Here is a 17776-nt window from a genome sequence, read left to right as displayed (position 1 = left end):
AGAGACTGGAGGATCCACTTTTGGACACTGAGCCCAACCCTTCACTACTTCCGGGGGGAAGGGATAACGTGTGTCATTAAGGCGCTTAGTAAAACGCTTGTCCGGGTATGCTCTGTGCTTCTGGACAGCATCCCTGAAATTAATTAGAGTGATCGACAAAGGCACTCCGTGTACGTTTGGGAAACCGAAACTGGTGTTTCTCCTGCTGTGAAGCCGCCTCCTCTACAGTTGGAGTTGGAGGAGAAATTTCTAGCACCTGGCTGATGGACGCTATAAGGTCATTTACTATGGCGACCCCTTCAGGTGTATCTAGATTGAGAGCACCGTCAGGGTCTGAGCCCTGAGCTGCGCTTTCCTCCTCATCCTCTAGAGAGTCCTCATGCTGAGACCCTGAGCAGCGTGATGAAGTGGAGGAAGGTCCCCAGCGAGCCCGCTTCACCGGTCTGGGACTGCGGTCCGAGTCGGAGTCCTCACCGTGGGACCTATGTGTCACCTCAGGAGCAGATTGCTGCGCCAACTGAGGGGGATCTGGGGACGAATAACGCACAGTGCCCTGCATCTGTGATGTTGGTCTGGACTGCAAGGCTTCTAGTATCTTAGCAGACCATTTGTCCATAGACTGAGCCATGGACTGTGAAAGCGACTCAGACAGTTTGTCAGCCAAAACTGCAAACTCTGTCCCTGTCACCTGGACAGTGGGAACCGGTGTCTCTACCTGAGCCGGGGGTCCCACCAGTGCGTGAGGCTCCGGCTGAGTGAGTGTCACAGGGGCCGAGCATTGCACACAATGAGGGTAGGTGGAACCTGCAGGTAGCATAGCCGCACATGAGGTACAGGTTGCAAAAAAAGCCTGTGCCCTGGTACCCTTGCTCTTTGCAGACGACATGTTGTTGTCCTCCAAGAGATAAGTAAGGGAGCACCGTGAACACTGAGGGATATATATAGCCCCAAGTTACAGCACAGCCGAACCAGCCAATGTATATACAAAGGATATATATATATACCGTTCGGCACTCTGGGGAGTCCAGCACCGGCAGACCGGTGTGGCTTACCAACCGCTCTGTGTGGCCACCAGATTCCCTGCCCCGGGTCTCCCTCAGCTGCAGCCAGAAGTTCTCCACCGCAGATGTGCTGAAAAAATGGCTGACGGCGTTCTCTGAGGAGGAGGGAGGCGTGGGCGTAGTCACAAAAGTGCGGGAATCTGGTGCCCCAGCGTGAGTAGTGAGGGGGGCGGAGGACAGCTCAGTGTACTCCAGCCCTCACTGTCGGCGTCATACCGACCGTCCCGCCCTTTTCCCTGACTGGCAGGCCTGGGGGCGGGAGAATCCAATACTAGGCCGTAAAAGCCGGGGACTAAAGTTAAAACCGCGGCCGGCCGGCAGTGCACGGTCGGCGCGGTAGTCCCGGACCCATATCCCCGCCGCAGTCGCTGCAGCGTCCGGGCCCAAGGTGCTTTATGCGCCGTCCCAACGGGGACACAGAGTACCTGTGGATGCAGGGCCATGTCCCTGACGATACTCCGTCTCCTGTCCGGCAGATTCCCCCAGGGGCTGCGGAGGGAGACCGGTCCCAGTGTCTGGATGACCGGATAGGATCCCACTTCCCCAGAGCCCCTAAGGGATGGGGAAGGAAAACGGCATGTGGCTCCAGCCTGTGTACCCGCAATGGGTACCTCAACCTTAACAACACCGCCGACCTGAGTGGGGTGAGAAGGGAGCATGCCGGGGGCCCCTTTATAGGGGCCCTCTTTTCTTCCATCCGATAAAGTCAGCAGCTGCTGCTGACTAAAACGTGGAGCTTGCGTGAATGTGTGCCTCCTTCAACACAAAGCAAAAAACTGAGGGGCCCGTGATGCACGGGAGGGTGTATAGCAGAGGGGAGGGGTTACACTTTTTAAAGTGTAATTACTTTGTGTGGCCTCCAGAGGCAGAAGCTATACACCCAATTGTCTGGGTCTCCCAATGGAGCGACAAAGAAATGTGCTATTCTCAATGTGCAATCTGACAAAAAGCATCCGTGTTTTATGGCCGGGTGCCCCCTCGTGTAACCTTCCAATATCTACATGGATCCACGTACTGGTTATCTACAGATCCATGTCCATCTATCTCTATTGTATACATGTACATTACAACAACCAACCTCCATTTCCATAGCTCCTTTCTTCTAACAGACGTCCAAGAATGCCAGCACCCCCCAAATTGGGGGGCATAGTGTTACTCCTTCGAACTGGCGCGCGCTCATTCCCCGCACTTCGAGAGCTGACCTGCAGCCCGGACACGCTGTGACGATTCCTCTTCTTGGCTGGAAAGACTGCAACACAAAATATATATTTTCAAGCTGAAATCAAGGAGTGTTCATCGGGTCGTTCCCTTCTGCGAGCTCTAAAGGGTACTTTACATGCTGTGACATCGCTAACGATATATCATCGGGGTCACGTCGTTAGTGACACACATCCGGCGCCGGTAGCGACATCGCAGCGTGTGACACCAAGGAGCGACGATCAACAAGTGCAAAAACGTGAAAAATCGTTGCTCGTTGACACGTCGCTCATTTCCTTAATATCGTTGCTGCTGCAGGTACGATGTTGTTCGTTGTTCCTGCGGCAGCACACCTCGCTGTGTGTGACACCTCAGGAACGACGAACATCTCCTTACCTGTGTCCACCGGCAATGCGGAAGGAAGGATGTGGGCGGGATATTCCGCCCAGTCATCCCCGCCCCTCCTCTGCTATTGGACGGCTGCCGTGTGACGTCGCTGTGACGCCGGACGAACCGCCCCCTTAGAAAGGAGGTGTATTGCCAGCCACAGCGACGTTGCAGGAAGGTAAATCCGTGTGACGGGTGTTAGCGATGTTGTGCGCCACGGGCAGCGATTTGCCCGTGTTGCACAACCGACGGGCGCAGGTACACTTGCTAGCGACATCGGTACTGATATCGCAGTTAGAGTTGAGCGGACTTCCAATAATCCAGGTCCGGCGGATCCGTCGCGGGTTGGCAAAGAAGTCCGGACGAAAGAGAGAGAGCGAGTGAGAGCAAGAGAAAGCGAGAGGAAAAAAAAAAAAAATCCCGGATCCAGATCGTGCAGCCGGATTCCCGCGTCCGGGTCGGACCCGGATCGGACGCTGAAACCGCGCGGATCTGGATTTTTACAGTTCGGGTCCGCTCAACACTAATCGCAGTGTGTAAGGTACCCTTAAAGGCTGGTTTCACATCTCTGGTATTTTGCTGGAAGCCGGATCCGGCACACATGCAGTACAGTTACATTCTTTTACAGTGGAAGAGCGATACCATGAGGACACATCCTTAATACACAACCGCATGTGTCCGCATGGTGTCTCGCTTCCACTGTAAATTAATGTAACTGTACTGCATTTGCGCCGAATCCGGCAAAATACCGGAGATGTGAAACCGGCCTTTAAGGATACCTTACACACTGCGATTAGTGTTGAGCGGACCTGAACTGTAAAAATCCAGATCCGCGCGGCTTCAGCGTCCGATCCGGGTCCTTAGTAGTAACGAAGCCGATATGTAGTGAATTTGTACATCCTGAGACAAAAGATCGCCAACATTTAAGTGCACCTTCTGCTTGTTTTCCATCTACCTACTCCCTTCTCTGTCTGTATAAAGCCAGAGCTGTCAATCAAAATAGAGGACGATTAGATGTCAGAATCGGCTCTTACCATTTCCACAACATTTCAAGGAGAAAAATTATGCGGTATCTCAACTAAAGTACCAAGTCCTGGAGCAGTGAATATCCCAACAAGGGGAGGCAGCATAAACAAAGCTATTCTCAGACGAGAAGCGTTTGGATCCATGAGGTGCAGACAATACATTCTTGTGGACTAAATAGAGAATATGAATTAAAAATAGTCTTTTCTAGGTAATTAAGTAGTTTTTTGTAGGTTGAAATCTTAGGATTTTATTCAGACCTCTTTACAACATATGACGTATTGGGTACGTCATGGGTGATGTTGGTATAATCACCACCGGCTGCTGCAGTAAGCCGGCGGAGAGTCCTGCACATTTCAACCCATTTGAACAGCAGACATGTGCAGCTATCAGGCCCAGGTGTTAGCTGTGCTAACATACTTGCACGAGGGTTTTAAAGGGATTTCTAAACATCCATTAGCCTTCTAACACAGTTAGCAAACACAATGTACCATTAGAACGCTGGAGTGGTGGTTGTTGGAAATGGGTCTCTATTACACCTATGTAGATATTGCATTCAAATTTTGAGAGTTATTTTTATCGCTCTTTGTTTGTACACGTGTGATATCATTTCCTGTGGTTGTAACTATATAATGTGCATTGTGAGGTTTAGTTCTCACTGCTGTGGAAAGCCTGGGAGAGGCTGAAACATCCAGACGCGAGTTGACAGAAGACTGCAATTAGCTGTACAAACAAGTGCTGCAATCTCTTGACTTCACTACAAATCAAAATAGAGGAGGTGGAGAAACAGGGTAAACAAGTAGGTGGGAAGGTGCACTTAAAGTGAACCAATCACCAGGATTTCCCTATATATACTAAAGCCAGTGCTATACTGGTACTATCATGCTGATTCTATACATACCTTTAGTTGTCAGATCGGAGGTATAGTTTTTGAAATACAGGCAAGTAAAGTTACAGACATGTACAGCTTTTTGATTGGCAGCAGCTGCCGAATAGCTAATATGTGGGTGGGGTTTTGCTATCTATTCCCGCCCCTGTCTGCTGTCTGGCCTTTATGGGCTGCATTTCTAACACGTCCCTATCACGTGACAGAAATGACTCGTACCTGGAAGGAGCCCATACAGTCTAGCATCTACAGAGGCCAGACAGCAAACAGGGGTGGGAATAGGTAGCAAAACCCAACCCACCTATTAGCTATTCAGCAGCTGCTGCCAATCAAAAAGCTGTACATTTCTGTAACTTTACTTGCCTGTATTTCAAAACCTATGCATCCGATCTCACAACTACAGGTATGTATAGAATCAGCATGATAGCACCAGTATATCACTAGTTTTAGTTTACGTACGGAAATCCTGGTGATTGGTGCACTTTAAATTTTTGGCCACACCAAGGGTGCACCCAGTCTGTGCTTGGTTTGAACAGTCATTCTGTGCTGACAGACTCCCTTGAAGCATTTAGGACCATGGTAGACCATGCTAGTGATAGCAGTCTATAGGGCTGTGTCTCCACAATGCACACTTCCCTCCGGCCTCATCCCTGCTCCTCCTTTTGAATCCTACAAACCTGATTGAGGTGCACGGTACAGGACCGGGCAATGATGTGCAAACCATGGCTTAATGGCGAGCATAGAAGTCTTCTGTAAGGCCTCCTTCACACGTCCGTATCTCTGGTACATGTGAGGTCCATTTTCACACGTACCGAAGACACGTGCACACGTAGATTCATTAAAGTCAATGGGTTTGCGCACACATGCGTGTTTTGCCATGGACATGTGGAGCATACATGTGTCCATGTGCCCCACACGTAGACATGTCCATTTTTCTCCGGCAGCACAGGTGTCACACGGACTGCACGGATGTGCTCCGTGTGACACGTACCGGAGAAAACACACGTGTCTGTGAAATAAAGTTAATTTTTCACCTTCTCCTGCGCTGCTGTCTGTGCTGCTGCTGTCACTTGCTTCCGACCCCCGCTCATTATGCTCATCGCATATGCACACCGGAAGCGGCAGCAGCGGGGAGTCGGCAGGGCTGGAGACTGTACATCAGCCCCGCGGACAGCAACGCCAGGGACAGGTGAGCAGAAAGTTCCTGTTCTACGTGTGTTATCACGGATAGCAATACGCACATTTGACACGTTCGTGAAAAACGCGCGTAGTTTTCACGGACGTGTGAAAGAGGCATAAGCTAGAGCTCCTCTGACTTTCCTACTCATCTCAAATTGTGCTCAGGCAAAAAAAAAAAAACAAAAAACATTAGATATTGGTCAGCAGAAAGCTGGATCGGCCTCTGTTCCAACTCCCCCCATACATAGGAACGCCATTCCCTATAAGAGAGCCTGTGCCGCACTCCTCCGGCAGCCGCATATCTCCAGTAATAAAACAAAACGATGGAGGCGCTCCTGTGTGAATCTATAAATGGTAGAGTAAAGAAGGGAATTTTGTTTACTTACCGTAAATTCCTTTTCTTCTAGCTCCAATTGGGAGACCCAGACAATTGGGTGTATAGCTATGCCTCCGGAGGCCACACAAAGTATTACACTAAAAGTGTAAAGCCCCTCCCCTTCAGCCTATACACCCCCCGTACTGCTACGGGCTCATCAGTTTTGGTGCAAAAGCCAGAAGGAGGAAAAAATTATAAACTGGTTTAAAGTAAATTCAATCCGAAGGAATATCGGAGAATTGAAACCATTTAACATGAACAACATGTGTATACAAAAAACAGGGGCGGGTGCTGGGTCTCCCAATTGGAGCTAGAAGAAAAGGAATTTACGGTAAGTAAACAAAATTCCCTTCTTCTTTGTCGCTCCTAATTGGGAGACCCAGACAATTGGGACGTCCAAAAGCAGTCCCTGGGTGGGTAAATAATACCTCATAATAGAGCCGTAACGGCTCCGTCCTACAGGTGGGCAACTGCCGCCTGAAGGACTCGCCTACCTAGGCTGGCATCTGCCGAAGCATAGGTATGCATCTGATAGTGTTTCGTGAAAGTGTGCAGGCTCGACCAGGTAGCTGCCTGACACATCTGCTGAGCCGTAGCCTGGTGTCGCAAGGCCCAGGACGCTCCCACGGCCCTGGTAGAATGGGCCTTCAGTCCTGAGGGAACCGGAAGCCCCGAGGAACGGTAAGCTTCGAGAATTGGTTCCTTGATCCACCGAGCCAGGGTTGATTTGGAAGCTTGTGTCCCTTTACGCTGGCCAGCGACAAGGACAAAGAGAGCATCGGAGCGGCGCAGGGGCGCCGTACGAGAAATGTAGAGTCTGAGTGCTCTCACCAGATCTAACAAGTGCAAATCCTTTTCACATTGGTGAACTGGATGAGGACAAAACGAGGGTAAGGAGATGTCCTGATTGAGATGAAAAGTGGGCAAGGCAAATGGCCAGGGAGAAAACGCCTGAGCAGAGCACCACGACAGGAATATTTTCCACGTCCTGTGGTAGATCTTGGCGGACGTTGGTTTCCTAGCCTGTCTCATAGTGGCAATGACCTCTTGAGATAATCCTGAAGACGCTAGGATCCAGGACTCAATGGCCACACAGTCAGGTTGAGGGCCGCAGAATTCAGATGGAAAAACGGCCCTTGAGACAGCAAATCTGGTCGGTCTGGCAGTGCCCACGGTTGGCCGACCGTGAGATGCCACAGATCCGGGTACCACGACCTCCTCGGCCAGTCTGGAGCGACGAGGATGGCGCGGCGGCAGTCGACTCTTATCTTGCGTAACACTCTGGGCAACAGAGCCAGAGGAAGAAACACATAAGGAAGCTGAAACTGCGACCAATCCTGAACTAAGGCGTCTGCCGCCAGAGCTCTGTGATCTTGAGATCGAGCCATGAATGTTGGGACCTTGTTGTTGTGCCGTGACGCCATTAGGTCGACGTCCGGCATCCCCCAGCGGCAACAGATCTCCTGAAACACGTCCGGGTGAAGGGACCATTCCCCTGCGTCCATGCCCTGGCGACTGAGAAAGTCTGCTTCCCAGTTTTCTACGCCCGGGATGTGAACTGCGGATATGGTGGATGCTGTGGCTTCCACCCACAGCAGAATCCTCCGGACTTCCTGGAAGGCTTGCCGACTGCGTGTCCCACCTTGGTGGTTGATGTAAGCCACCGCTGTGGAGTTGTCCGACTGAATTCGTATCTGCTTGCCTTCCAGCCACTGCTGGAACGCTTTTAGGGCAAGATACACTGCCCTGATCTCCAGAACATTGATCTGAAGTGAGGACTCTTGCTGAGTCCACGTACCCTGAGCCCTGTGGTGGAGAAAAACTGCTCCCCACCCTGACAGGCTCGCGTCCGTCGTGACCACCGCCCAAGATGGGGGTAGGAAGGATTTCCCTTTCGATAATGAGGTGGGAAGAAGCCACCACCGAAGGGAAGCTTTGGTTGCTTGAGAGAGGGAGACGTTCCTGTCTAGGGACGTCGGCCTCCTGTCCCACTTGCGTAGGATGTCCCATTGAAGAGGACGCAGGTGAAACTGCGCGAAAGGGACTGCTTCCATTGCTGCCACCATCTTCCCCAGGAAGTGCATGAGGTGCCTCAAGGGGTGTGACCGACCTTAAAGGAGAGATTGTACCCCTGTGTGTAGTGAACGCTGTTTGTCCAGCGGAAGCTTCACTATCGCTGGAAGAGTATGAAACTCCATGCCAAGATATGTCAGTGATTGGACCGGTGTCAGATTTGACTTTGGAAAATTGATGATCCACCCGAAACTCTGGAGAATCTCCAGAGTAACGTTGAGGCTGTGTTGGCATGCCTCTTGAGAGGGTGCCTTGACCAGCAGATCGTCTAAGTAAGGTATCACTGAGTGACCCTGAGAGTGGAGGACCGCAACTACTGTAGCCATGACCTTGGTGAAAACCCTTGGGGCTGTCGCCAGGCCGAACGTCAGTGCCGCGAACTGAAGGTGTTCGTCTCCTATGGCGAAGCGCAAGAAGCGCTGATGCTCTGGAGCAATTGGTACGTGGAGATAAGCATCCTTGATATCGATCGATGCTAGGAAATCTCCTTGGGACATTGAGGCGATGACGGAGCGGAGGGATTCCATCCGGAACCGCCTGGTCCTTACGTGTTTGTTGAGCAGTTTTAGGTCCAAAACAGGACGGAAGGACCCGTCCTTCTTTGGAACCACAAACAGGTTGGAGTAGAAACCGTGACCCTGTTGCTGAAGAGGAACGGGACCACCACTCCTTCTGCCTTCAGAATGCCCACCGCCTGCAGAAGAGCCTCGGCTCGCTCGGGAGGCGGAGATGTTCTGAAGAATCGAGTCGGAGGACGAGAGCTGAACTCTATCCTGTAACCGTGAGACAAAATGTCTCTCACCCAACGGTCTTTTACTTGTGGCAGCCAGGTGTCGCAAAAGCGGGAGAGCCTGCCACCGACCGAGGATGCGGTGTGAGGACTCGGAGGCCGTAAGTCATGAGGAAGCCGCCTTGGTAGCGGCACCTCCGGCGGTCTTTTTAGGGCGTGATTTAGACCGCCATGCGTCGGCGTTCCTCTGATCCTTCTGAGGCCTTTTGGACGAGGAGAATTGTGACCTGCCCGCACCCCGAAAGGACCGAAACCTCGACTGTCCCCTCCTCTGTTGGGGTGTTTTTGGTTTGGCTTGGGGTAAGGATGTTTCCTTTCCCTTGGATTGTTTGATGATTTGATCCAATCTCTCACCAAACAAACGGTCGCCAGAAAATGGCAATCCAGTTAAGCACTTTTTGGAAGCCGAATCTGCCTTCCATTCCCGCAGCCACAAGGCCCTGCGTATTACCACCGAATTGGCGGCTGCAACCGCCGTACGGGTCGCAGAGTCCAGGACAGCATTAATAGCGTAGGACGCAAATGCCGACGTTTGAGAGGTTATGGACACCACCTGCGGCGCAGACGTACGTGAGTGCGTCAATTTGCGCCTGACCAGCTGAGATAGCTTGGAGTGCCCATACGGCTGCGAATGCTGGAGCAAAAGACGCGCCGATAGCTTCATAGATGGATCTCAACCAGAGCTCCATCTGTCTGTCAGTGGCATCCTTGAGTGAAGCTCCATCTTCCACTGCAACTATGGATCTAGCCGCCAGTCTGGAGATTGGAGGATCCACCTTGGGACACTGAGTCCAGCCCTTGACCACGTCAGGGGGAAAAGGGTAACGTGTATCCTTAAGGCGCTTGGAAAAACGCTTATCTGGATAAGCTCGGTGTTTCTGGACTGCCTCTCTGAAGTCAGAGTGGTCCAGAAACATACTCTTTGTACGCTTGGGAAACCTGAAACGGAATTTCTCCTGCTGAGAAGCTGACTCCTCCACTGGAGGAGCTGAGGGAGAAATATTCAACATTTCATTGATGGACGCAATAAGATCATTCACTATGGCGTCCCCATCAGGAGTATCAAGGTTGAGAGCGGCTTCAGGATCAGAATCCTGATCAGCTACCTCCGCTTCATCATACAGAGAGTCCTCTCGCTGAGACCCTGAACATTGTGATGATGTCGAGGGAATTTCATAGCGAGCTCGCTTAGTCGGTCTGGGGCTGCGGTCCGTGTCAGAGACCTCACCCTGGGATCCATGAGACACCCCGGGAAGACATTGCTGTTCCAACTGAGGGGAACCAGGGGACAATGATACCACAGTGCCCCTGGCTTGAGATGCCGGCCTGGACTGCAAGGCTTCTAATATCTTAGCCATAGTCTCAGAAAGTCTTTCAGTAAAAACTGCAAACTCCGTCCCTGTCACCTGGACAGTGTTAACAGGTGGTTCTCCCTGGGCCACCCCTAGCAGAGGCTCCGGCTGAGAAAGTGCCACAGGGGCCGAGCATTGTACACAATGAGGGTCAGTGGAACCTGCCGGCAGTATAGCCGTACATGCTGCACAGGCAGCATAGTATGTTGTCTCCTCTGAGCAATACAGGAGGGTAAATAGCCACAAATCAACAGTGAACCCTACAGTGTAAAGTATAGACTATAATCATATAAACTATAAATACACTTCTGCACTAGTGGGGCCAGCACCACAGGTGCTGCTTACCGCCTGCGCAAAGCGTTTGTGTGGGCACCAGAATTCCTGCCTGGGTCTCTTTGAGCTTGTCTCTCCTCTCCAGCGTTAGCAGAGCTGAGAGGAATGGCTGCCAGCGTCCTGGGGAGAGGAGGGAGCCGTGGGCGTGACCCAGAAAAGTGCGGGAACTGGTGCCCCACTGTGCAGAGTGAGGGGGGTGGAGTATGCAAAGCATGCTCCAGCCCTCAGTGCTGCCGACCTGTACAGCGTCCCGCCCTTCCCCTGACTGGCAGGGCTGGGGGCGGGAAAAGAATGAGACTAGGCCGCAGAAGCCGGGGACTATAGTTATAAGCGCGGCCGCCGTATAAGCGCGGTCGGCGCGGAAGTCCCCGGCGCACTAACAGTCCCAGCCGCGCCGCAGTGATAACCATGGCAGCGGCGGTCAGCGCGGCAGTCCCCCTACACAAATACACTCAGCGACGCTGAAGTGTATAGTGGCACAAATGCAGCCAGCGCTGCTGTCCCCGGTGCACTAGCACACCCAGCAATGCTGGAGTGTTGCTGTGCGCGGTCCCCACGGGGACACAGAGTACCTCCAAGTAGCAGGGCCATGTCCCTGAACGATACTCGGCTCCTATCCAGCAGGGTCCTCAGGAGCTGTGGATGGAGCACGGTCTCCTGTGCCTGGAGACCGATGGGATCCCACTTCACCCAGAGCCCTAATTGAGGGATGGGGAAGGAAAGCAGCATGTGGGCTCCAGCCTCCGTACCCGCAATGGATACCTCAACCTTAACAACACTGCCGACAAGAGTGGGGTGAGAAGGGAGCATGCTGGGGGCCCTGTTATGGGCCCTCTTTTCTTCCATCCGACATAGTCAGCAGCTGCTGCTGACTAAGCTGTGGAGCTATGCGTGGATGTCTGACCTCCTTCGCACAAAGCATAAAAACTGATGAGCCCGTAGCAGTACGGGGGGTGTATAGGCTGAAGGGGAGGGGCTTTACACTTTTAGTGTAATACTTTGTGTGGCCTCCGGAGGCATAGCTATACACCCAATTGTCTGGGTCTCCCAATTAGGAGCGACAAAGAAAGTGAGATTGTTGTCACTCACTAATTCTGTTGTGCTGACAGACACAACTCTGGACCAAGCGTAAGATCCTGAACAAGGGTTACTCTTTTCTAACTTTCTTTAGAAGTCAATCCACCGGTCCGATTCTCCAGGGGTGCTGTGATGCTTATTGGCGCTGCTCGGCAGGAGCTTGGTGCAGCGATCTCAGAGGAGACGACAGCAGACTCCAGATTGTGCTGCCAATCCCAAGGTTTTGGAAGCTAGTATACGACAAAGTCCAAAAGAAAAAGAAAAAAAAAAAAAAAAAAGAGGCTGTTGTCCGAGCTCTGCAAAGATCCAATAGACACTGGGTGATTGAGTTAAAGGGAACCTGTCACCGTTTTTTCGGCATATAAGCTGCGGCCACCGCCAGTGGGCTCTTATATATACGGCATTCTAACATGCTGTATATAAGAGCTCAGGCCGCTGTGTAGAACATAAAAAACACTTTATAATACTCACCTAACGGTCCCGCTGCAGTGGAGTTGGGCCATATGGGCGTTTCCGTTCTCCGGTGCCACATCCTTCGGCCATCTTTGTCCTCCTTCTTCTGTAGTCAGGGTGCATGATGCCACACTTGCCGGCATTGAGGTCCTGCGCAGGTGCACTTTGATCTGCTCTGAGCAGGGCAGATCGAAGTATTGTAGTGCGCCTGCGCGAGACCGGCGAGGGTGTATGACTTAAAACGAGTCATGTACACAAACTTCAGGAGGCCAAAACAGGAGGCGCCGGAACCGGACAACGGAGACACCCATATGGCCCAACTCCACTGCAGCGCGACCATTAGGTGAATATTATAAACTGTGTTCTACACAGCGGTCTGGGCTCATATATACAGCATGTTAGAATGGTGGTGGCCGCAACTTATATGCCGAAAAAATGGTGACAGGTTCCCTTTAACTAAAACGCGTTTCTGGGACGATCCGTCCCTTTCATCAGGTGCTCACTGATGAAAGAGACAGATCGTCCCAGAAACGTGATGTGCAATAAAACCCGGTGTCTATCGGATCTGTGCAGCACCTGGACAACCGACTCTTTTTTTCATTTGGACTCGAATACTAGCTTCCAAATCCTTGTGAGCTGGTACAGCAACACGATCCGGAGTCTGCTGGCATCTCCTCTGAGTCCACTGCACCGAGCTCCTGCCGAGCAGCATCACAGGACCCCCGGAGAATCTGTCCGGTGGATTGGCTTCTAAAGAAACTTAGAAAAAAAAAAAGTAACTCTTGTTCAGGATCTTACAAAAGCACACCAAGATGGGAGAGGGGGAAAAAGAAGGGAATTTTGTTTACTTACCGTAAATTCCTTTTCTTCTAGCTCCTATTGGGAGACCCAGACAATTGGGTGTATAGCTTCTGCCTCCGGAGGACACACAAAGTATTACACTGAAAAAGTGTAACCCCTCCCCTCCGCCTATACACCCTCCCGTGGACCACGGGCTCCTCAATTTTGGTGCAAAAGCAGGAAGGAGGAAACTTATAAATTGGTCTAAGGTAAATGCAGTCCGAAGGATGTTCGGAGAACTGAAAACCATGAACCAAAAGAACAATTCAACATGAACAACATGTGTACACAAAAGAACAACCAGCCCGAAGGGCACAGGGGCGGGTGCTGGGTCTCCCAATAGGAGCTAGAAGAAAAGGAATTTACGGTAAGTAAACAAAATTCCCTTCTTCTTTGTCGCTCCATTGGGAGACCCAGACAATTGGGACGTCCAAAAGCAGTCCCTGGGTGGGTAAAAGAATACCTCGATAAAAAAGAGCCGAAATGGCCCCTCTTACAGGTGGGCAACCGCCGCCTGAAGGACTTGCCTACCTAGACTGGCGTCTGCCGAAGCATAGGTATGCACCTGATAGTGTTTCGTGAAAGTGTGCAGACTAGACCAGGTAGCTGCCTGACACACCTGCTGAGCCGTAGCCCGGTGCCGCAATGCCCAGGACGCACCCACGGCTCTGGTAGAATGGGCTTTCAGCCCTGAAGGAAGCGGAAGCCCAGAAGAACGGTAGGCTTCAAGAATCGGTTCCTTGATCCACCGAGCCAAGGTTGACTTGGAAGCCTGCGAACCCTTACGCTGGCCAGCGACAAGGACAAAGAGCGCATCTGAACGACGCAGGGGCGCCGTGCGAGACACGTAGTGTCGGAGTGCTCTCACTAGATCTAAGGAGTGCAAATCCTTTTCATATTGGTGAATTGGATTAGGGCAAAATGAAGGTAAGGAGATATCCTGATTGAGATGAAAACGAGATACCACCTTAGGGAGAAATTCCGGGACAGGACGCAGAACCACCTTATCCTGGTGAAAGACCAGGAAGGGGGCTTTGCATGACAGCGCTGCCAGCTCCGACACTCTACGGAGCGATGTAACTGCCACTATAAAGGCCACCTTCTGCGAAAGACGTGATAAAGAGACATCCCGCAGCTGCTCGAAAGGTGGTTTCTGAAGAGCCGTTAGCACCCTGTTAAGGTCCCAGGGTTCCAGCGGACGCTTGTAAGGTGGGACTATGTGGCAAACTCCCTGCAGGAACGTGCGGACCTGCGGAAGCCTGGCTAGGCACTTTTGAAAAAATACAGAGAGCGCCGATACTTGTCCCTTGAGAGAGCCGAGTGACAAACCCTTGTCCATTCCGGATTGAAGGAATGAAAGAAAAGTGGGTAAGGCAAACGGCCATGGAGTAAAACCATTATCAGAGCACCAGGATAAGAAGATTTGCCAAGACCTGTAATAGATCTTGGCGGACGTTGGCTTCCTGGCCTGTCTCATGGTGGCAATGACATCCTGAGATAACCCTGAAGACGCTAGGAGCCAGGACTCAATGGCCACACAGTCAGGTTGAGGGCCACAGAATTCAGATGGAAAAATGGCCCTTGTGACAGCAAGTCTGGGCGGTCTGGAAGCGCCCACGGTTGACCCACCGTGAGATGCCACAGATCCGGGTACCACGACCGCCTCGGCCAGTCTGGAGCGACGAGAATGGCGCGACGGCAGTCGGACCTGATCTTGCGTAACACTCTGGGCAGCATCGCCAGAGGAGGAAACACATAAGGCAGTCGAAACTGCGACCAATCCTGAACTAATGTGTCCGCCGCCAGAGCTCTGTGATCTTGAGACCGAGCCATGAATGCCGGGACTTTGTTGTTGTGCCGTGACGCCATGAGATCGACGTCCGGCGTTCCCCAGCGGCGACAGATCTCTCGAAACACGTCTGGGTGAAGAGACCATTCCCCCGCGTCCATGCCCTGACGACTGAGAAAATCTGCTTCCCAGTTTTCTACGCCCGGGATGTGAACTGCGGAGATGGTGGAGGCTGTGGCTTCCACCCACTGCAGAATCCGCCTGACTTCCTGGAAGGCATGACGACTGCGCGTGCCGCCCTGGTGGTTGATGTATGCGACGGCAGTGGCGTTGTCCGACTGGATCCGGATCTGCCTGCCCTCCAGCCACCGATGGAAAGCCAATAGGGCTAGATACACTGCCCTTATCTCCAGAACATTGATCTGAAGGGAAGACACTATCGGAGTCCAGGTTCCCTGAGCCCTGTGGTGGAGAAAAACCGCTCCCCACCCTGACAGGCTCGCGTCCGTGGTGACCACAGCCCAGGTTGGGGGTAGGAAGGATTTTCCTTGCGATAGAGAATTGGGAAGGAGCCACCACTGAAGAGACGTCTTGGTTGCAAGGGAAAGAGAGACGTTCCTGTCGAGGGAAGTCGACCTCCTGTCCCATTTGCGGAGAATGTCCCATTGGAGTGGCCGCAGATGGAATTGCGCGAACGGCACTGCCTCCATCCCTGCCACCATCTTCCCCAGGAAGTGCATGAGGCGCCTCAAGGGGTGTGACTGACCCCGAAGAAGAGATTGCACCCCTGCCTGCAGAGAAAGCGGTTTGTCTAGCGGTAGCTTGACTACCGCTGACTGTGTATGAAACTCCATCCCGAGGTAAGTCAGTGATTGGGTCGGTGTCAACTTGGATTTTGGGAAGTTGATGATCCACCCGAACTGCTGGAGAGTCGCCAGAGCGACGGTAAGGCTGTGTTGACACGCCACCCGAGAAGGTGCCCTGACTAGGAGATCGTCTAAGTAGGGAATCACCGAGTGGCCCTGAGAGTGTAGGACCGCCACGACGGATGCCATGACTTTGGTGAACACCCGTGGGGCTGTCGCCAGGCCGAAAGGCAATGCCACGAACTGAAGGTGTTCGTCCCCGATGGCGAAACGCAAGAAGCGTTGATGTTCGGGTGCGATCGGCACGTGGAGATAAGCATGCTTGATGTCGATCGATGCTAGGAAGTCTCCTTGTGACATCGAGGCGATGACCGAGCGGAGAGATTCCATCCGAAACCTTCTGGTGCTCACATGTCTGTTGAGTAGTTTGAGGTCCAGAACGGGACGGAATGATCCGTCCTTCTTTGGCACCACGAACAAGTTGGAGTAAAAGCCGCGACCACGTTCCTGAGGGGGAACGGGGATCACAACTCCTTCTGTCTTCAGAGCGTCCACTGCCTGAAAAAGTGCGTCGGCCCGAGCGGGGGGCGGAGAGGTTCTGAAGAAACGAGTCGGAGGACGAGAGCTGAACTATATCCTGTAACCGTGAGACAGAATGTCTCTCACCCATCGGTCTTGAACATGTGGCCACCAGGTGTCGCAAAAGCGGGAGAGCCTGCCACCGACCGAGGATGCGGCCCGGGGATGCCGAGAGTCATGAGGAGGCCGCCTTGGAGGCAGTGCCTCCTGCGGCCTTTTGGGGGCGTGACTTGGACCGCCACGCATAGGAGTTCCTCTGGCCTTTCTACGGCCTGCTGGACGTAGAGGATTGGGGCTTGGCGGAGGGACGAAAGGACCGAAACCTTGATTGTATTTTTCGTTGCTGAGGTCTCTTAGGTTTGGACTGGGGTAAGGAGGAGTCCTTTCCCTTGGATTCCTTAATAATCTCATCCAATCGTTCGCCAAGCAAGCGGTCGCCAGAAAACGGCAAACCGGTTAAGAACCTCTTGGAGGCCGAGTCTGCCTTCCATTCGCGCAGCCACATGGCCCTGCGGACTGCCACAGAATTAGCGGATGCCACCGCTGTACGGCTAGCAGAATCTAGGACTGCGTTCATGGCGTAGGAAGAAAAAGCTGACGCTTGAGAAGTCAAAGACGCAACCTGCGGAGCAGAATTACGTGTGACCGCATTAATCTCAGCCAGACAAGCTGAGATAGCTTGGAGTGCCCACACGGCTGCAAAGGCCGGGGCAAAAGACGCGCCCGTGGCTTCATAGAGCTCCTGGTGAAATCCATCTATCTGCCTGTCAGTGGCATCTTTTAGTGATGAGCCATCTGCAACCGATACCACAGATCTAGGCGCCAGCCTAGAGACTGGAGGATCCACCTTGGGACATTGAGCCCAACCCTTAACTACGTCAGAGGAGAAGGGGTAACGTGTGTCAGTGAGGCGCTTAGTAAAGCGCTTGTCCGGAACCGCTCTGGGCTTCTGGACAGCGTCTCTGAAGTTAGAGTGATCGAAAAACGCACTACGTGTACGTTTGGGGAACCTAAACTGGTGTTTCTCCTGCTGAGACGCCGACTCCTCTACAGTAGGAGGCGGGGGAGAGAGATCCAACACCTGGTTGATGGACGAGATAAGATCATTCACTAAGGCGTCCCCTTCAGGTGTATCAAGGTTAAGGGCGACGTCAGGGTCAGAGCCCTGAGCTGCGACGTCCGCCTCGTCCTCCAGAGAGTCCTCAAGCTGGGAACCCGAGCAGCGTGAAGAAGTCGGGGAAGGTCTGGACTGCAAAGCTTCTAGCAGCTTGGCAGACCATTTGTCCATAGACTGAGCCATGGATTGTGAAAGTGACTCAGAGTTTCTCAGCAAAAGAGGCGAACTCTGTCCCTGCAGCCTGGACAGGGGGAGCAGGGGGGTCTACATGAGCCGAGGGGCCCACTAGTGACCGAGGCTCCGGCTGAGCAAGCGAAACAGGGGTCGAGCATTGCTCACAGTGAGGGTAGGTGGAACTCGCAGGTAACATAGCCCCACAAGAGGTACAGGCCGCAAAA

The 17776-nt window shown here is 52.6% G+C and overlaps 1 protein-coding gene across 1 annotated transcript in view; it reads right to left on the bottom strand.

The window, feature by feature from the left end:
• The window catches only part of SHKBP1 (SH3KBP1 binding protein 1), a 94321-nt gene that overhangs the window by 61917 nt on the left and 14628 nt on the right, over positions 1-17776 (bottom strand). The window contains exon 7 of the mRNA XM_075323649.1: positions 2140-2310. Coding sequence (XP_075179764.1) covers positions 2140-2310 — 171 coding nt within the window. The remainder of the gene's footprint in view (positions 1-2139; positions 2311-17776) is intronic.

Source organism: Anomaloglossus baeobatrachus, chromosome 9 (genome assembly GCF_048569485.1).
Source record: "Anomaloglossus baeobatrachus isolate aAnoBae1 chromosome 9, aAnoBae1.hap1, whole genome shotgun sequence".
Lineage (NCBI taxonomy): Eukaryota > Metazoa > Chordata > Amphibia > Anura > Aromobatidae > Anomaloglossus > Anomaloglossus baeobatrachus.
The sequence above is the reverse complement of the archived record's forward strand: the minus strand, read 5'-3'. Positions and strand labels throughout refer to the sequence as shown.